General features: G+C 37.3%; 1 protein-coding gene across 1 annotated transcript; it reads right to left on the reverse strand.

The window, feature by feature from the left end:
- Window positions 1-5789: 5789 nt before the first annotated feature.
- On the reverse strand, window positions 5790-8872 carry LOC121961481 (troponin I, slow skeletal muscle-like). The gene is made up of 8 exons (XM_042511480.2): window positions 8816-8872; window positions 8242-8251; window positions 8035-8073; window positions 7109-7150; window positions 6757-6888; window positions 6568-6657; window positions 6297-6479; window positions 5790-6203 (listed from the first exon to the last, which is right to left on the reverse strand). Exons 3-8 carry the CDS (start codon window positions 8050-8052, stop codon window positions 6102-6104), a joined length of 567 nt encoding a protein of 188 aa, XP_042367414.1. The 5' UTR covers window positions 8053-8073; window positions 8242-8251; window positions 8816-8872; the 3' UTR covers window positions 5790-6101.
- Between the last annotated feature and the right edge of the window lie 6893 nt (window positions 8873-15765).

The raw sequence follows: 15765 nt of genomic DNA on the forward strand, positions 1-15765 counted from the left end.
TGAATGTTGTACAAAAAACAACTCGTCAACAGTTTGCAGGCTGGGGTAGAGATGCATGCCCAAAAGAAAATACCACATATCTGGTCGGAAGGAGAAACACGCTGTATAAAAGACTTAGATATCAGCAGGTTTTTGGATATTCACAAATATTGTAGCACCAACCTGTTCAAGAAGGTGAAGGAAAGAAAGAGAGAATCCAACAAGTCGGCCACCGGTAGGAAGCTGTGAAAAAATTCTATTTTGATGCAAAGAAACAAAATGACAAGCTGCTCCAGCTGTTCTCCTTTTCCACATTTTGACATAATAAACATTATGTAAGGGCTTTTTAATGTTATGACTATTGTTAATGACTTCGGATTGAGAATGGGCGGCCCATTTTTCTGACAGCCTGTTGCTCCAAAGTGTGGTTATGTCTAGGAGCAAAGCGCGCTTGGTGTCTGGCGTCATAAAGGTTGCTGAAAAAGCATGGATGGGTCGATGAAAACACTGGGTCTGATGGTTTAAACACAGCTGGGAAACACTGCAAAGGGTTAGTCAAAACAGCTGGGATTGCTGGCTCAAATACCGCTGAAAAACTGAAACTAACTGTAGGGAGTGTATATTACTGAAGAAACTGGACTTGGCATTGGCATTGCATGTTAGTTTTGGAAAAATGGACTTTCCAGTGGGACGTTTTTTGAACTAATGTGGCTTCGTAAGTCTGCACTGTCAGACTGATAGCACAGCACCCTCAGCAGTTGGTGGAGAACAAAAATAGAGCTAAAAGGGGAGTGAGTATTGGATTTACATGATCAGGTGGACGTAAACATGACTCCAAAAGAATGCTAACCTAATAATGTGTGTGTACAGTTTTGCTTGCCATAACCAACTTTACAGAGGGTTCATATGTTAATGTTGAGTTTACAACTTTTTACACTGTCCAAAAAATCAATTAATGAATACTGTTGAAGATAAATATCATTGAGGTAACATAATATTCTCCTCAGCTATTATTTAAATTTTTCATTTCCTGTGCTCAGTCTGCTGTCTCTTCACACTCAACTGAACCTCAGAAACCATTATAATATGGATATTTAAACATTAGGGGTGCATGACTGCCTACTACAATGACAAAGAAATCTCAGAACCCAAAATATGAAATAAGTCTGGCTCATTAGACAACTTGCAGTTTCAGTTCAAGTGAGGCGAAGTTAGCTATCAACTTTTTTGCTGGGTCAAATGGATTAGCGATGAATAACAAATATGTGTCTTCATCATTTTGTTTCCATCTGCTGCTTGTGAATGTTTCATTGAGGTTGAAAAGAGATTTACCTCTCGCTCTGAATACAATTAACACTTTGTGACCGAAGGGGGAATGTGGTGTGTGTGTGTGTATGTGTGTCTCCTACCGTTTAAACCCCAGAATCCACCAGTCTAATGCTTTTTTTAAAGCTCCTTTTCTGTGTCATTACCTCCAAATATAGACTAACATTTAGAAAAGAAACAGGATTTGCCTCAAGCTGCTTATTTGTCGCATCACCACAGAGAGCTGTAGACACATACATTAGCTAGTTAGTGCGACACAAGCCCAGAGGTCACAGGCTTGTTATTGGAAGGTCGCCGGTTTGCAGCCTCAAACCAACAAGGGAATGTGAAAGTGGAGAAGTAAATTAATACATTTCTGCCTTACTTTCTTGGAAAAAAAACAATGTGTTTGAAGTGGTTATGCGTGTGCCTGGAGGTTTAGGTAAACCACTACACCCCTTCTCCTTAAACTACAATAATAAAAAAAGACTATTTTATTTGGTTCTTACCTGGAATCTGAGCTTTAATAATATTTTAATTCTCAACAAAAAGGTTTTTAAAAAGGCGCAAATAACAAGGGCTGTTGTTAGAGAGCAAATATGTATAAGAAGTAAAAATATGATATGAATTACCGGTATGTGACTCTTATCCATACTTATTTGGATATGTTGTAGTGACAGCAGGCACTTGTCCACGGGCAGATTAAGAGATAATGTGTTGCATGGCATATATATGCAAAAGGATCCACCACCTGTTTTGTTGATGGTTTTAAATTTTTGCATCTCTTTGCAGTTGTCATGCATCTTTTTGGGGTTTTGTATATCTCTAATTTTGTGTGTCATTGTGTTGTGTGTCTCTGTGTTCATTTATGTATTTTTTAGTCTTTTCCATGTCTCTCTATGGTCTTTTGTGTCTCTTTCATATTGTCTCTGTGTTTATTTTGTTTCTCTTTGTCTTTTTGTGTCTTTTGTGGTCATTTTGTGTTTTTGGGTGTTTTTTTGCAGGGTTTTTTTTTGTCTCATTGTATTCATTTTTGTTTGTTTGCATATATTTTGTCTTTTTATAGTCTTTTTGTGGTCATTTTGTCTCACTTTGTGTTATGTTTTGATTTTTTTGTCTTCAGTTATCCATCCATGTCCTTGCCAATCAGCTGATGATCCACCTGGCTGCACATCTGTTCCTCATTCTTTCATTAGCCAAGTTTATATATACCTCCCCACTTCCAGTTTCTAGATCCTCCATGTTGCTCACCTGCTGTAGAGCTCCAGCCATTTCTACCTACTTAAACTCAACTCTTTAAACTGTTTAGTATTAGTACCAGAGTTTTTAAAAGCTGCTTGTCTGTGACCGGCCTGCCTGCTCTTCATGCCTACCATACACTTGCAGACTTTGAAAATACTTTTATGAGACTAAAGCCTGATACTTCTCACATCTAAACACAATTTCAGTTTGTAGTAACAAAGATGTAAGATTTTGCAAAGTGTGGGGATATTGCAAGGTCACTATTTGCAAGACTGCAACTGGATTTCCTTTTGGAGGTTATTTCCTGCTCCTGGTGGAAAATATTAAACCAAACTCCCTTCAAGAAATATGAAATTTTAACAATTTCTTATATGTCTGCAAAAACACAAAGTTATAGCAAAACAAGATAAAAGCCATCATATGTTGACAGTATTCTTGTCAATTCGGCATCAATATAATCTGAAAAGATAAACTGCATTTGCGTACAAACTTATTTGTACTCTGTTGTAGAAGGAGGAGACCGTGGGAGTGAGAGACACTTGAAAAAGATGTCTCTGAAGCAACTTTGTCTTTTTTTTTTTTTTCGGGGGATGCATACAGACAGAAACAGCAGTTAAGAAAAAGAAAAATTAGATCTAATATTTGTGTCTACTATTTTGTACCTTTATGAATTTGGCTCAGTATCACTCAAACTAATTTTGACTCTGGCAAACTTACCTCGCTGAAGGACATTTTGACAAGAAACGTGACAACAAAATTAGCAGCTGCATAAACTGAGCCCATCTAATCATCAGGCCCACCCTCTGTACTGTCAAATTTATTCCAATATTGTCGACCCCCCCAGTCCCTGCAGCAATAAACACACTGCTCTCGTGTATGTTGAAGATTAATGGCATCAATCACACTTCCTCATCAAGGCCCACACACACGTACATGTGGCAAACATTGTAATCTGCTTCAGTGTTTTCTTCGCAGACTAACTCTCATTTTTCTTTTCCTTTGGGTTATTCCATGAGTGAAATGAACTGGCTCTGCTTACAGCCTCAGCGGTAATTATTTGTTGTCAGGCTCCAATTCTTCCATCTTACAACTTGTAGAAATGATGGTTTCTTGTCTCCTCCAAGACAGAAGAGTCACAGTTTTTAAACATGAAGGAATAGAGGAGGAGAGTTAAGTCAAGTCAATTTTATTCATATAGCTTAAAATCATGGTTCAGAGCAAGTTCAGATATCTGTGTTTTGTTTTCAAGCAGCCAATAATTGACTCATCTTTCTTCCTATAAACATTTTATATTAGTTGAGTTCAGGTTTTTACACTGTTGCATGTTTCAGTTTGAGAGAAAGTAAACATTAATTACTTAAACTTGCACTTTTTTGTCAAAATGCACTCTAATGCAATTTGCTGACGTTCCTTTTTTCTGTATTTATGTTTTTAGATTAATTGTTTTTAAGGGAAATTGTAGATATATATTATTTCCTTTTCTGCTGCACTGCTGTGAGCAGGAAGAAACAGCTTATCTGTTATTTTTTATGTATGAATATACACGAGAAAGTGACAAGCTAAATCTTGAAATCTTTCTGTTCATAAGATGAATTGTGATACATAAGTTCCTAAACTTGTGCAACATAGCGGCTTTTTTGTCTCTTTATGGTCTTTTTGTGTACTTTTTGGTCATTTTATCTCTCTTTTTCTGTGTTTTTGCATCTTTGTGATCAAACTAAATCTTAAAGATAAAATGTTATACAAAAGTTTCTTAACTTGTGCAACTTTATCTACAAAAAAATCAAAATCTTTTGAATTGTTCTTTTGATATCTACAACTGTTTGCCATTCTAAACTTAAAAGCTAAAGAAAAGAACTTCTTTTCAGACATTAAGTTTTATTATTAAAGATATAGAAGTTGCATGCCAGAGAATGATAAGTAGAATTTTAAAGCTAAAGCAATTTGTTAGTATAAATCCACAAAAATGATCTAACTTTCCACAGCTCAATACACTTTTGTCAGCTAAATTTTTAATATATTTAATAACAGCAGATGCACTGTATTACTCTTGAATGTGGACTGCCACCAAGTGGCACTGACACTGAAGCACAGTGTGTTGCATCCCATAAGCACATGAGCAACCCTGGCTGAGTTTTGGCACATCAAGCCACACTTTAATGTGTTTGTCATCTCCCCAAGACTCCAGCATCGTGACCTTTTTGCATTTCACTGTCACCATGCGGCGTTGGCACGAATGGACTCTGGATAGCACATCTGGAACATTTGTTCTATGTGAAGGTTGCTCTCATCACTGCCTATTTATAGACACAGAGTTTGCATCGAGACCTGGGTTGGCTTTCATTATCAGCTTGAGTGCAGGAGGTCACATATCAGCTTTTCGTATATCAGGATGTGACTTTTCACCTTCCAGATTTCACCCAATCATCAGACATTGCAAGTGGACTTTGGCATGCCTGAGAGATGCGCATCAGCTGTCCATAAGCAGCCCATAAAAGTATACAATACAACAACTGAAGCTATTGTTGGTGTTGCCGTCACACTTTAAATAACAATGGATGGGTGACAACAGCCAGAAGAAGCACATGTATGCATGCAATGTGTAGGACAACAATGCCTGTGGGTTTTGCTGTCCAAGGCTAGGAGTTATGAAGCTGTCCTGTAGTTTATTTCTGTCATCAAGCTCTAAAAATGTAACTTATCAAGGAGTAAGAAGTAGTTCTTTCAAAGTAAAATAGCTTTTATTTGTTATTTCTGAAATGATTTACGGCTAAAAATTGACAAACATAATTGTGATGATGGCTGAAACACTTTTTTCATTAATTATTATCAGATTGGAGGTCTTTTTTTTCAAAATGTGAAACTTTTTCCAGTATTTTGCAATTGTCATTTAAATTTGAGTCCTTAATGGTCGAGTGTGTAGGATTTAGTGTCTTCTAAACAAAACCATAATTGCCAGGTGATTCTAAACCAATGAAAGCACAATTATGAGTATTATATACCATTTCTGCCAATATATCCACCTAAATCTTACATACTTGACCTTAAATACATTCTTTCTCCTCTTTTCTTATGTCTTTAAGATCTATTTAAACATTATGAGGTCGAATTTAGGTAGATAACACCTGTTGCACCCCCCTTCCTTGAATTTTCATCCCTCTTTTTTAATCCGTTATGAGTTAAGCTGCTTTCCATCCTCTTAACGTGCCGCACATAAACCGATGGGTGCCAGTAAAATGAAACATGATAAAGTCAAGTACGGATATGGAACATCAAAGACTGCTGCTTTATTCATATCCACTGTAATTGCCTAAAGATATCATAACAAAACAATTTGTTGGTAACAAAAAAACATTGGTTCTCTACTTTAAGTGCTCTGAGTCATTGCACAGAAAATGTCCATTTGGCAAATTGAGGCACAGCTGACAGATTCGGGGTTAGACACGCTTTTGATCTCAACTCCTACACTTTTAAAGTCACTTAGCCTTCACATAACTATTCCATATTTCTGTCTAGACGACTTCCTCATCCCTGCTCTACATCTTCATCATTTGCAGGACTCCTCACAGAGTTTCTCACTGTGCTCCGCCGCCTGTGTCGAACATCTTCTTGCGGCCCTCCATGCCTGACATGGCCTCCACGTTCTTACGCCAGTCGCCCACCTCACTAGTGAGCACCTGTTGTTAAACAGAAATGAGAAATTAAAGCACATAATCTCTCTGAGACAAAGCATTTTGGGAAAACCTCAGGTTAAATGTTTGAAACAGCACCTTGTCCTGTTTTACGTCCTCCTTCTTCACAGACTTGAGGTTGGCTCTGAGGTCCATGGAGCCCTTGTGTTTGGAGCCCAGGAGAGCTCTCATCATCTCATCTGCCGACACCCTCACCTTCCTCAGGGCCGGCTTCTTGAACTTTCCTCCAAGGTCTTGTATCTTCAGCTTCAGCTCATGGATCTAAAAAAAATAGGACAGAACATTAATAGAAACAAATCTAACATTGTTTGATTGTGCAAAGTCTGAAGCGTTGATTTAGAAGACTTACATCTTTGTTGTGTTTGCTGACTTTGTATTCACAGTCATATCTCTCCTCATCCACAACATCAATTTGTGAATGTAGCTTCTTGCACATATTCTGAGGGGAAACAGAGAGGTTTCAACTTATTACTCAAGCGTGCTCATATATTTTCTGCTGTAGGAAAAGCTGTTATTTTTTGTGGTTTATGACCCTTACTTGTAGCTCTTCTAGTGATAATCCAGACAGCTGCAAAGGAGGCATCTTGTCTCCTAGATAGCGCACTTTCTCTTCCTCCCTCTCCTGCCTCTCCTTCTCCAAATCGTCACAGGCTCTTTGGAGGAGAAGCATCTGATTGGACGAAACAGATACCCAGCAAAATTCAGTGAAGAATTGGGAGGAAAACCACTATGATCTATTTATGTTCAAGTGCCCAACAGACACCAAGTTGCCATATAGTGACTTTACATCATTATATGGCAAAAGATGTCTTTTCTACATACAGTATCACAATATTTTATATAATGTATAGCAGTGATTAGTGTGTGTCGGAAAAAAAGGTATTACTCACCTTGAGGGAAAGCTTGCGAGAAGCCGAAATCTTCGACTTCGGCTGTGGAAATAGATATTTGTTTTGAAAATGTGATGTAGTATCTCAAACTGATAACTCAATATGTCAAGTTGAGTTGCTCATCTCAAAATAATGAATTAATGACAGTAAAAATAAAAATTATATGTCAAATATGTATGATAAAATCATGACTTATCTCAAAATGAGTTATCTTAAAAATAATGAGTATCTAAAAATAATAATTTTGTGTCTCAAGAATAAGTAGAGGCTTTCTTAAAATAATGAGTTAGTGTCTTAAAATAATAAGGTAGTATCTCAAATAAATTCTATTTTTCAAAATAATGACTTATTATCTCTTTTCATTATTTTAAGAAATTATGTTAATAATTTTCATTATTTTATTTTTGTCTCTTTTTTTGAGATATTAAGTCATTATTTTGAGATAAGACGCTCATTTAGAGAAAGTATCTTATGGTCTATTTTTCAAAACCGCAGCAGAAAAAGGCTTTCGTCATATTTCAATGATAATGAATCAAATGGCACTGAAATTATTTAGGTTTGCAAAGAGATCCACAAAATTACAAATAAGCTTGCACTATAGAAAAAGTTTTTTATGAAATCACTCAGAGATATTCCTACTTAGCTCACCAACAGTTGTGATACATGACAAAGTCCATACACTGCTCCATATACAGTAAAAATATGTATGTAAAGACGTCTGAGCGCCAAACTCACTGCTGCGTGCTGCAGCCGCATGTGAAAAGATAATGCTTTATTATTAGGACGAAGTCAAGGGGAAAGCTCTCAGTGATGCTGATAACGACTCCTGCCAGATAACCCCTGCCAGATCTTTGCCATGTGCATCAGGACACTGTGTCCCCTCTCGGCGCACAGGGGATTAACACTGTGGAATATAGCTGTCTCACCTTATCCCTGGGATTCATCGCTCTTGGTCTGTCGGGCCCCTGAAACCCAAAACAGCGACAAATGAGGGAGATGATGCCGCAGGCAGTTCGGTTTATATAGAAAAAAGACAGAGTGCTCTATCTTTTTAAGAAGTAAATACAGCTGTCGGTTACACAAATAAAAAACCATGAAAGCAGCATTCAGGGATAGAGGATTAATTTTCTTACCTCACTTCAGCTGTAATCACACAAACAAACACATGGAAGGAACAGAAGTGTGCGTTAGTACAGTTTAGGGGTAATGAGTCATCCCAAAGAACCACAATGTAATTTTATCCATCAAGGCGCCACATAGCAAACAGCCCTCAACATCCCTTGACAAGAGGATTAAAGCAAGGACGTGACAAGAACAAATCCCTCCACTATATTCAGCATCATCTCTGATTTTTTCTTTTCAATATGACGACTGACACCTCGACAGATTTGTTTATATGCTCTTGATCTGACAAATACAACAGAACCGTGACAGCAGAAGTCACAAGTAGAGTATTTGGCAGATCAAATATTATCATTCGGCTGACACATTTTACATTGATCTAGTGATTAATTACATGTAAGGTTTTGCAAAACTGGTAAAACATTGTGCTCTTGACTGTCATAACAGCTATACTGAAATACTTTCATATACATGAACCAGAACACACAAAGAAAAAACAACTTTTCTTTTTAAATGTCATACTAAATAAAATGTCAGAAAATTACTGAAAGCCTTAGAAAGAAAATCAATCCATGGTTGTTTTACCTGTGAATGGGTGCCGATAAAGATGTAGAGTCAAACAGTGGCTGCTGGACACAATGGGCAGCCTTTTATGTGAGCCATGTGGCGCACGGACAGCAGATATAACGTCTGGTCCCAAGAATTTGCTGGCACGGGACCAAGCATTAAATATCACCTCCCCGGACGCTGAGACAACACCAGGGGAGGGTAATAATAAATCATGAGCATTACCTTAATGGTATTGTTTCAATATCGCTCTTCGTTGTGTGAAATAATCTTTTTGTGAACAGCAGGAAAAAAATCAAAACGCATATAATGGTCACAAATATTTCTTCGTCTTTCACATTTAGTGTCATATCTAAAATCTTGGAATCTTATTTTCTGTTTTGCTATTTGCTGATGAATATGTAGCTTGAGCGAGAGGCAGGTTAGCTTAGCTCAGTATAAAGACTGGAAGCAGGAGGAAACAGCTAGCCTGGCTCTGTCCAAAGCTAATAAAATCTGGACCCTTTAAAAGTCAAGTAATGATCGTGAGTTGAAAATCCAAAGTATTGATGAAAGGAGCGGCCGCTATCTCAAAATCTCAGGTTAATGATTTCCTTATCTCTGTAAAATAAGCTTTGTTATCTTGAGACAATCAATCCGTTATCACAAGAAAACAGAGGGTCGTTACCTCTAGTTGCTTTTTTCAGAGATCAGGAGCACCATGCGGTCAGCAGGAGTCTGTACACTTTGTGGAGATGCTGGACGGGCTGTCAAGTCTCACAGCAATCCGACTTTATCTGAGCAACTGCCAGCTGAAGCAGATTTGTGGAAGTTCATCTACGTCTCATCTTTGGTTACTTTTAAATGATTTTGTCTGCTCTGACGGTGCATGCCCACTATAGTGACTACATGCAACCAGAAATCCACTCCCATTCATTATGTATTGCAGGTGACTGATTCCTTGTACAAAGCATGCTGGGATACCTGCGATGTGGACCAAGCTGGCGACACGAGGAGAGGGAATGACAATTTGCAAAATTCAATCATAGCCCATATCAGCACAGCTGCTCAAGATGCAGTTCCTGTGATTTTTCGAACAGCTCCGTATAAATCCAGAAAATACTTAAGTGAATCTTTCTCTGGTAGAGAACGGGGTGGGGGAGGGTGATCACTGGGGCAGGTCGGACTCAAATTGAGGTGAAATGGTCGTGTATAGTGGGCATGCACCATTATGACGTAACTGCAGCAAACAAAACTACATATCTATGCCTTTAGTTACTGTTGAGTTATGAATCCTCCCCACACAGAGGCATCGTTTATTGCGGTATGATACAGCATTTGTGGCAGCGGTATGTGACGACACCGGTGACTAACCAGGAAAAGATCCAGAAAGTTGGTTTAACCGGGTGAGAGCGGAGGTGGATGAGTCAAACAAACTCTGGACTTTCCCAATAAGAGAATGTATAATATGATATTGATTCCACTACAGAGGAAACTTGATGATAACTAAAATCAGGGGGAGAAATAGAGGATATATCTATCAGTATTGGTTATCAGCCAAATTAGTTGTTATATATCGGCATATCAGAAATTGGCAAAAAATCTGACATTGTGCAGGTGGTGGTCAGTGGATTTTGTTAGCTTTTGGACTGAGCCGCGTGCCCATTTTCAGACTTTAGAACCAATGTTATGCCAAAGTAGCTGGCTGCTCGCTATGCTTAAAACATCTACCTCTTGAAAAGAAAGCGAATAAACTATACATATATATAATATAATTGCACACTGTACAGTGAGCTAAATATGTAATCTGATAAATTACATTCATGAATTAGGGTAAGAAAAATAATGAGCCAAACAAAGCTAAGAGTTGAAACTGTAGTTAATAATGTCTTTGATGAGTAATACATACACCCAAAGGTCGTCCGAATAGTTAAGGCAAGCAAAAATATTCTAACAATAAGCTCTCTCATCAGAGGACGCTTTTAAATATTAAAATATGACATCAGATTTAAAGAAACAATTCCCTCAAATTATTTATTGTTTGTTGTCTGACTGTTTCTGTGTCTGTAGTCAAACATGTCATCAAGTCCAAAGGATAATTATGCAGGTCATACATGTGCGTCTGCACGGCAGCCATGCAGAGACTGTTAGCTCATGTCAGTGCCGCTCTGATTTATCCGAGGGGCGAGCGCAGAGTGACATTATCAAGGTTAAATAACAGGAATTAGCTGTTCCTGTGACATTTGATCTATTCTAATCACAGTTATTATGACAAAAATACTGGTTGGTGTGATTACACGGTGTCCCAAAATAACAGGAGGTTGTTCCATTTTTGCCACATTGGCTCAGAGTTCGTTGGAAGAGTAGTGGGTGGAGCAGCAGGTCTAATTTGCTGCTGTAGTGAAGATATCTAATTTATTGTCTCAGCAGTCTCGTTACAAAGACGGGAAAAAAATGAAACCGTTTTTCATCTGTTTATTGCTCTAATTGTTTCTCCACTGTAAAGGCTGATGTTTTCCAGATGTCCTGCAGTGACTAATAAACATAAATAAACTTAAAAACTTAAATAAATGTCCTCTAGGGAAAAAATGTGCAGAAAGCTCAAATTTATGTGCCAGAGTTGATCTCTGAGAAGTGTTTTATTTGGTCCCGGCACATCCCAGAGTCAGCTGCAGTTTGAATAGTTCGAAAAAGTAATTACTGATACAAACGTCTGCCTTATTTTCTTGGTGAGAATTGTACGTTAATGCTGAAAATACTTGTTTTCTGCAGCTTACTTCCTCAGTTTTGCCAACACCCGAGCAGTAATGGAATTAAATCAAGCACAGCACTCCTTCTTTACTTGAGTATTTCCATTGGATGCTACTTTAAACATATGCTCTTGTAGTTTTTACTCAACTAAATTTCTGAGATAACTTTAGTTACTAGTTACTTTGCAGATTCAGATTATTACTACTACAATAAACTAATCAATGATGATGTGTTTTTATAGATTAAAGTACCTCTACTAACAACTAAGTAATTAAAATGAGCTCCAACTTTACCAGCTGCAACTTTTTTAGTGACAAACACAAATATGTATCTCTGATTATCGGTAATATAATATAATACTGAATCTGAAATGGACACCTCTGCATAATGACTTTTTTTTTGTTGTTCTTTAAGTATATTTTGATGCTTATACTTTTGTACTTTTATTTGATTTTGAATGAAGGACTTTAACTTGTAAAAAAGTAGTTTTACAAAATATCCCAGACACACACACACCTGTTCAAATCATAGAGCAATGAAAACAACAAAAGCACAAAATTAACAAAGTGAAAAGATTAAAAAGCTCACCCCAAGATGTACTTTGTTTTTCCTGCTAATTACCTAACACTAGCACATGGACATGCTAAACTTAAGATGGTTAACGTGGTGAATGCAACTCCTTGGTAAATGCAATTATTACATGAGCCTAGTTTATAGGCCTGTATGAAAGTTTACATTAATTTGCATTTCTACTACTGTGTGTTACTCTTTGTCCTCCGACATGTTTGTTTTTGTATTTACGCCTGCTGTCAACAGTATCTTGGCCTGCCTGTATCAAAGATTTCAGAGCACAGGTGCTAATCTTGTCCTGAGCTGCAACGCTTCTTGCAAATCACTTAACCCCGAAGCATCAAGTTTCTCTTCTTTCCACCGGCTTACACTGGAACAGAGCTGATGCCAGCGCTAAGGTGTTTTTGGTAAACAGAGCATTAGCTATAAGGACTCCAGAAAAGTCACATGAAACAGGGAAGAGTCTCTGTTGAACCTCTGATCTCAGTAAGTTGTGAGGGCTTCTCAGAGATTAGAAAGAGTGAAAATACATTTTTCAGAGATTTGTGTGCAGGAATAGCAGGTTTCAACTTGGTTGAAGTGATGTCTTGTGTACGATTGATCTGCGATTGTGACCTTGAATATCATATTTCTCATGTCATTCCCCATATAACAATAATATATGGTTATATGTTTGAATTACATATATAATGTGATGTTTGTGACATACATCCAAAGGAAAGGAAAAAAATATTATTCTCTTTTGTTGTTCTTTGTAGTTTTTGCTATTTTTAATGTACAGCTCCAAAACATAAATGTGATATATATTGATATACTAGTTTTTGTAGAAAAATTGCAGTTTTTTATTTTTTCTTTACAAATATATATTAATATTATCATTTTTATTGTCTTTTTTATTTCACAACACCAGATGAACATAGTTTTTTAATATTGTTTTTCTTTTTCTTTCTTTTTGATTGTACAGCGCCAAAACAAATATGTGATTTATATAAAATACATGTTTTAAATGAGGGGAAAATCATATATGCCTTTACATTATAATATTAATGTTTTATTTTAGTTTTTATTTGTTTTTTTAAATATGCTTTATAAATAAATAAGGATTGGATTGTCTTTATAGAATTATTTATTGTAGACTATATTAAAAATCATATATATATTTCTCTCATGATATTAACCAAACATATATCCCAAACATGATTTTTTGTCTTTAATACACCAGGCTTCAAAATATATAGTAGTAATAATACATTCTATATATTTTACACATAAGGTCAAATATTGACATTATTATGATCAATAAATTTACATTTAATAAATCCACAAAAAACCAAGTAACAGTTTACTTTTTTTATTTATACCGAAAACTTTCACTAAATGATAATGCCTTAAAAATAGCCTTGTCCCCCAAGATAACTCTCTCATAATATTTGTATTGTACGAACATTTGACAGCATTAATAAATTCTTCCACTTCAAGTCTCAGAACATTATCAGTCTAAATTAATTTCCCTTGTCTTCCAGGCTACCGGATACATAATCTTTTTGACATATGCCATCATAGCTCTGTTAAATTAGCGCTACAGAGTCCTGCCGCTCATACCACCGAGTGGGAACAGGAGCTGAGGAGACAATGCCTCAGCCAGCAATGAGAGGCAATAAAATGAGGAAGACGCGGGGGACAACAAATGTTCTGTCATCATTTTTTTTCCCATGATCCTCAGCAGGTGGGAGTGCTATTTCTGCTGCAACCCAACTCCCCTCTGCCACCACACACACACACACACACACGAACAGAGAAACACAGGGAGGCCGTGGTATCAGAGAAGTGCTTGTGATGCACTTTCTGCTGTCGCTGCTTTCATAAATAGGCAGGTGACAGCTCAATGTGTGACTCCATAGTTTTCCTTATGTGGTCGTATATCTAAAGCTTTGAACTCGTTTTGAACCTTTAGGGTGGAAATAAAGAAAACGAAACATCTGCTACAGCCGCGTTATTATGTGAGGCAGGCTGTTGAAGTGTGATCTTCAGTCCGTCCTCACCTGCTCTTTGAACACTTATTTGTTTTGTCAGTTGTTTGCTGTGTAATCCATATGAATGGATGACCCGGCCTGCTCAGACGTGAGATGTTGACTTTGAGGTCCGTGGTATCGTTTGAAACCACTGTGTATTTTATATAACATGAGTCAAACAATGTTCAAGAGTATTGTATCCAATATATTATATACACAACAGATAATTAGTGAAATTAACTGTAAAATAGGAGACCAAAGTATATCAGTATGCGATTCCTTCACTCTCATGTCGACATTGTTTTAACATAGTTGTCGACATAGTTTTCAGCATCACAGATTTACTGAAATTCAGTTATGGCTTTTGTTTTTGTGTGTTTTAGTCGCTCTATCTAGCCCCCCAACCCAATCACCAGAATTAATGTTGGCACTGTGTGTTTCTGCGAACAACGAATATGTTACATTTGTATGTTATTTTGTTGCAGATATGGTGAATCTTTACATCTCAACAAATGGATGTTGTTAACATGAGGTTTAGACACAAAAACGCTTGTTTAGGATTTGGAAAAGATAATGTTTTGGCTTAAAATACCCACACAATTACTGCAGGGAATGCTGTAATATCTCTCTAAAAAACACCAGGCTTGTGGTCTTGTCTGGTGACACAAATAATGCTGGAAATGAAAACGCATCTTAGCAAAAAATGAGCCAGTTTTTGTTTTTTAGCTGCTGTGTGCCCCAAAAACACCCATGTCTGATGGCACAAGCACAGCTGGAAACATGGTGATGTGTCGCTAAAAAACACCTATGTTTGGTGGCATAAATGCTGCTGGAAACACCGTAGTGTCCCTAAAAAAAACACCCACATTTGGTGGCACGAACATAACTGGAAATACTGTGACGTGTCTCTACAAAACACCCAAGTTTGGTGGCAATAACGCCTCAAAAAACACCCAGGTAATCCATTAATATAGTATATTAATCATAGTTGCTGTTACTTGTACGATTGATACTTTTTTAAGTACATTTTCTCAATAAGAACCTTTAATTAACTGACTATTCCAATGCACTACTTCAACTAAAGTAAAGGATATAAATACTTCTTCCAGCACAACTTTAATTCCTCCTCGTATCTAATCATCCTTTGTTGATATGAATATCTAACAAGCTGCAGGTGTTTCTTTCCATCAGGCTTTACCTCTGTACGCCTGCCTGTCTCCTCACACTTCCTGGATCTTGGACAGACGTCCACAGTGGCTCCGTTGTTTGGACTCAGGACACAGAGAGCAGCTGACACATGACTTCAGCCAAGTGGCCCGTTATGACATCCTGCTGCCCGCCGCTCTGACCTTGACGCTGCCCTCGAAGAGTCTCAGCAGGGGAAACAGCGGGTGCCCTGAGTCACTCACATTTCTCAGCTACCTGCTCTTTCATCAGACGTATATCAGCCAAGAGGGGTAAGGAAACAGTTTTTTTTATTTTTCTCCATTTAAATAACATATAGTGACAAACAGCCCCATTGTGTTAGAGCTTAATGAGGTAAACTTGCTCCATTCGTAGCTGCATTTTGGGGCTTCTGATACACATTAAAAGGGAATTTGTTAAGGATATAGTTTTTAAGGGGTCCAAATGAAAGTAAAAAGTGTGACGACCAAC

Source organism: Plectropomus leopardus, chromosome 22, assembly GCF_026936395.1.
Source record: "Plectropomus leopardus strain MGB_pleo_1.0 chromosome 22, ASM2693639v1, whole genome shotgun sequence".
In the NCBI taxonomy this organism is placed as follows: domain Eukaryota; kingdom Metazoa; phylum Chordata; class Actinopteri; order Perciformes; family Serranidae; genus Plectropomus; species Plectropomus leopardus.

Bases quoted from the DNA above. Each gene is read 5' to 3' on its own strand.
- LOC121961481 (XM_042511480.2), bottom strand. The intron at 6,889-7,108 runs GTGAGTAATACC...TCGTCCAATCAG, and splicing joins CTCGCAAGCTTTCCCTCAAG to ATGCTTCTCCTCCAAAGAGC. The intron at 6,480-6,567 runs GTAAGTCTTCTA...TATTTTTTTTAG, and splicing joins TCAGCAAACACAACAAAGAT to ATCCATGAGCTGAAGCTGAA.